Below are 4,892 nucleotides of genomic sequence, written 5' to 3' on the forward strand. Positions count from 1 at the left end.
CGGGCCGGGTCAGGACTGGGTCGAGCAGCCAGAGCTGCAGCCCCCGCCTTGCCCGGCTTCTCGCGGCTGGAGAGCAGAGCGATGTCACCCGGAGCCCCGCCTGGGTGGTAACGAGACCCTGGCCAGTCACCCCTGCAGCCCAGACTAACTTCTTTCAACAGCCTCTGATGGTAATTACAGTAATCGAAGCTGCCATATATCTTTAGGCAATTATGACACACAAAAAGCCCCGAGGGGACCCCCTGGCGAGGGAAGTTAAGAACGGTTTTCCAGCTTCAGGAAACTCCGGCTCGCCTCACGTCGGAGCTCACTCGGCTTGCTAAATGAGAGGAGCTTTGCAACGGGGTCAACCAGCTTGTCTCGTGACCCCAAGTCACCTTAACGTGGCTGGGTGGCGGACTCTGAGGCACAGACCCGCTATGCCCCGGAATTTTCGCGTCCCTCCCTCCTGGGCCCCGCCCCAGCCCGGTTGCCTGTCTCTAATCTGCCCCAGGAGCCGCGGCTCGGAGGTCTGCGCAGAGGCAGGACTCGCACTGGTGGTGGCCTAGGGGGCAACAGTCCGGAAGCTCGGGCGGGGGAGTCCGAGGAGGGGCCCCCACCCTGCACTGGTCTTCCCTCCACCCTTCTCGGGTTCTCCAGCGATGCTGTCATGGGCTTCCTGTCCGGATGGGAAGTGGGGAAACAGAGACCCCATCACTGCTCCTCCCACTCACTCATCTTGGCATCTTCAACAGTGCCACGGGGAAGAGGACAGCTGGGGTGACAGTACTGCTGGGCCCCAAACGTGGACCCTGGAGCGGTCAGAGGGCGCGTGTTATGCAGAGGATGGTTGTAAAACATGGAAACCAAGTTTACTGCTTCCAGAGTGAGTGCCCGTGCAGCGGAGCTCCAGACCCGGTTCCTGAGCGACCAGGAACTCCCTTGGGCGCAGTGACAGGCCCAAAGGAGTGGAGGACAAGACCTGCTGTGCCCTCGCCTGGCTCTCTCCAGCCCCTCCCTCCCACAGCACAATCTCCCCTCCCGCCTTGTGGGAGAGGGGGCGCCGAGCCGGTGGCCGCCGCGCCGCGCGCCTCCCCTGCCCGCCTTTGTCGCCGTCCGAATTCCCATGCTACTCTTTTTGACGGGTCACTGGTGGCTCTATAGGCAGGTGCTGCCGCGGGGTTGTAATTACCCGGCCGAGCCTGGTCGTTACCGAACACCCCCCACCCCCAAGCACGGTCCCCCGCGCGCTCTCTCCTCCCACCCCCTCCACCTGAGACTAGGCTGGGACCCAGGGTGCAAGCTCGCCCGGACGCCTCGGGTTCCAGGAGCAAGTTTACACCTCCGGTGCCTCGAGGCCCTCCCCGCACCACGCCCTCACCTCCCCTGCTCCCCTTGCCCAGAAGTTTCACTGCCGCCCCTCCCCACCCCAATCTAATCGCAGTCCCCAACCCAAGCGCTTTCCGCAGAAGCTGTCGAATTTCAGGGAGGCCTGAGGCCGCTGGGGCCCAAACTGGAGGTCTTCGGATGGGTAGAAGAAGAGAAAAGCAAGTGTTAATAAGTCAATTGTTATCAACTATTGTTATTTTTAAAATTAAAGTGTTAATTAAGTTAACAGTTTAATACTCCCTTTGTTTTGCGGGAGGAAGCATTTCTAAGTCCCTATAAACCGCTTCAGGCACTTGTTGGACTCTTGAACCTTAGAGGAAAAGAATTCCTCCCTTTCTAAAGGGAGGCCAAATATTACCAAATATTCTAAAGAGGCCAAATATTACCCTCTCCCTGACACTCCTCCAGGGTCTGTGGCCACCCCAGGCTTGAGGGGATTCCAGGGAAAGTGCTCTTGAGGTGGGGTCCATGGGGGGTGGGGCGATTCAGCCTAGAAAAATCGGTCAGATTCTTAATTTTAAAAAAATCAGGCTCACACAGCACTGGAAAAACCGGGAGGAAGAGACCCATACAGGACCAAGTGTGTGGAGGCCAGTTGTCTAGGGAGAAAGGGCTTAGGAAATGGAGGGAGAAGAACGCCTGTCCCAAGCTAACCCGGCAGGGAACCAACAACTTGCGTCGCTCCCCTCTCCCTTGCCTAGCCCCGAACCACTTTGCGGAGAAAATAATTTTTTCCTAAAAGAAATAATTTCTCCAAAGCGACTCACCAAGCATTTTTTAAATAGGTAAAGCGAAAGTTGGCCAATTACCACTACCCTTATTATCATTAATAATCCAAGTATTAGCATTACAATAATAATCCTAATAATAACACCGCCCGGCGGAGCTCAGAGAAAACTCGATTGCCTTCCAGCTGCCACCACTGGTTCCAGCCGTGTTTGTTTTTCTTCTTTTCCCTTTTACATTTCAAGTTTGTCTCCTCGCGCGCTCACTAACAACTTTCTCTGTTAAATGCAAAAGCGAAGGAGGGAGGCGGCCAAACTTTCCGCGGAGCAGAAAGGCAGTGGAGGGCCGCGCTGCCGCCCGGGCCTGCTGTCATCTTTTATTCCAAAATGGGTCTCGGCGATTAGAGGAGACCCAAATACATGTAGCGGTGCATGAATAATGCTCATTGTAGGAAACTGACACTTGCTCAAGGAAAAAAAGTTTGGCTATAAAATCACTTCATTATTTGCTTTTACCGCAGCTTCGGTGCTAATCCCTTCAGAGGTCAGATTGCTTAGCATCTCTCTCTCCCTCTCCCCTTTTCTCCCTCTTCTCCGCCCTCCTTTCCCTCTCGCCCCTTCCCCCCTTCCCCGTCTTTCCTGCGATTTCAGGCCGCATTTTAGATATCCCCTGCAAAGTGTGTGGCGACCGCAGCTCGGGGAAACACTACGGGGTCTACGCCTGCGACGGCTGCTCGGGTTTTTTCAAACGGAGCATCCGAAGGAATAGGACGTATGTCTGCAAATCTGGAAACCAGGTACCTTAGCCAGGGCTGCACTGCTCGGCTCCCCTCTGCTGCCTCCTCACTCTTTTGTTTGTGCCAAGGCCTCCTCTGAGTTTCCACGCTGTTGAGGAGAGACCCAGCCCTGACCTCTCCCTTCCTCTCCCCTCCTTCTTGCCTCAACTCTTGGAGGCCCTTTGGCTGGGGAAAGGCGGGAAGAGGTAAGGAAGATATGAGTTTATAGAAGGAAGTCTGAAGTCCTAGAGCCTCCCTACACTTTTTTTTTTTTTTTTTTTTTTTTTAATTCTGACAGATTTTGACACTGGTTAAGGCCCACACCCAGTGGCTCTAAAGCTGGTCCAAGGGACCTAAAGAATTTAGCATCTAAACCACAAGTAGCCAGCAGGAGAAAGAGTTTTGTTATTGTGCCTGCCCACCCCACCCTCACTCCTAGCAGCATCAAGCTCAGTCCCCTTATCACTTGCCTGGGATGCAGAAGTAAGTGGCACACAGACATCTGAGTCAAGGTCACCACCACCTTTAGCTGAGACCACCAAGTGAGTGCTGGCCACTTGGAAGAGAGGCAGTGCTTTCTGAGGAGTTGTGCCTTTTTGACTCCAGAGAATCAGGGCTGCTCTGGAAGTGGGCAGTGGGAATTCAGCACCCATGTGACCTTAGCTGTGCCTTGTCAGAAAAGGGCAGGGTGAGGAAGAGAAGATTCAAAAGGAAGATGCAACTGGGATCCTCCTCAAGCTTCCATATCCCTGTTCTCCTTCTCTGCTTAGAATATGGACCCAGTTGGTTGTTTTGGTCTTGAGTAGGCAAAACTGTCTCAAAGAGACAGAGGAATCTGGCATGGGCTCAGTATGAGCCAAAGCTTCTAGAAAGAGTGAGCAGAACCCCTTGACTCAGTTTCCAGCTCAGTAATAGGCTGATTTTAACTAAGGAGATCAACCTTCTGGTCCCACACTTTGCCTTCTCCTTACCAGCCACTCAGACCCTCAGCACAGAGGCCTCCATTTCACTCCTGGAAAGATCCCTGAGGGTGCATTAGTCAGGAGTCATCCTTTGGTAACAAAATAGTAAAACACTTTTCACTAATTGGTAAATATAGGGTACATGTATACACATGCATACATTGCCTGCTGCTAGCGAATTGTTCTGCTGTCTTTTTCTGAAGTCATGTCTGCTCATATCATTTTCTAATAGTTTTGGATTAACCACAAAAACAGAAGATGTTTACATTGAGATAAATTTTGAGCTCTCTAGCCCTGTTACCTGTTTAATTGGATACTGTATCAGTTTCTAGCTTCACCGTATGGACACATCACATTTTACATGCATAGGACTGTATCCCAATAACTCCACAGGATTGTGCAATTACTGGGGGTTGTCAGATTTGAACGAACTTCTACTTAGATTGTCTTTTGCTTTTATGCAGTGAACAGAATTGGAAAATCAAGATCTCTGATGTTGTGCTTGATCTTTTAAAAGGGGATGGCTATCAATTCAAGCATATTGATATCAGTCCAAGTGCTTGTAAAGGACTGATAATAGACTCATCAGGCCTGGTGTTCTTCTTGCAAGGAGAGTAAATGATCATAGCTGAGGCATTCATCCTTCCCTCTGGCACTAGATATTTATATACGTTTGATCTGATTTGAAGACACACTTAAGAACTAAGGAAGGTTTCCATTTTGCATTTGCATGTTTATAAGAATACTGGGAAGATACCATCTGAGGATAGATATATGATTACATTTAATAATAAGTTTAAAAAACTTATTTACCATGAACTCTTACATTGGCCAGCAAAGATGCCCTAAATGATTCACTTTGGATCCCAAAATTATTTCCTTTCTCTCTTATTCTAAGATTAAATTATATTCCAATGTATGATTAACAGTAATGGGGACATTTAGAAATGGATGTGAATATCTGTCCCACCTTTATTTTAAATAAATCATCATATTTTAAATTGGAGAAGCATGAACTCATAAAACTGCATTCTGATGTGTAATTTTCCCCTAAAGGGCTT

General features: G+C 50.2%; 1 protein-coding gene across 1 annotated transcript in view; it reads left to right on the forward strand.

Moving 5' to 3' along the window:
- Positions 1–4,892, forward strand: part of NR2E1 (nuclear receptor subfamily 2, group E, member 1) — a 34,933-nt gene that overhangs the window by 11,746 nt on the left and 18,295 nt on the right. The window contains exon 2 of the mRNA XM_011975941.1: positions 2,745–2,890. Coding sequence (XP_011831331.1) covers positions 2,745–2,890 — 146 coding nt within the window. The remainder of the gene's footprint in view (positions 1–2,744; positions 2,891–4,892) is intronic.

Source organism: Mandrillus leucophaeus, unplaced genomic scaffold, assembly GCF_000951045.1.
Source record: "Mandrillus leucophaeus isolate KB7577 unplaced genomic scaffold, Mleu.le_1.0 Scaffold160, whole genome shotgun sequence".
Lineage (NCBI taxonomy): Eukaryota > Metazoa > Chordata > Mammalia > Primates > Cercopithecidae > Mandrillus > Mandrillus leucophaeus.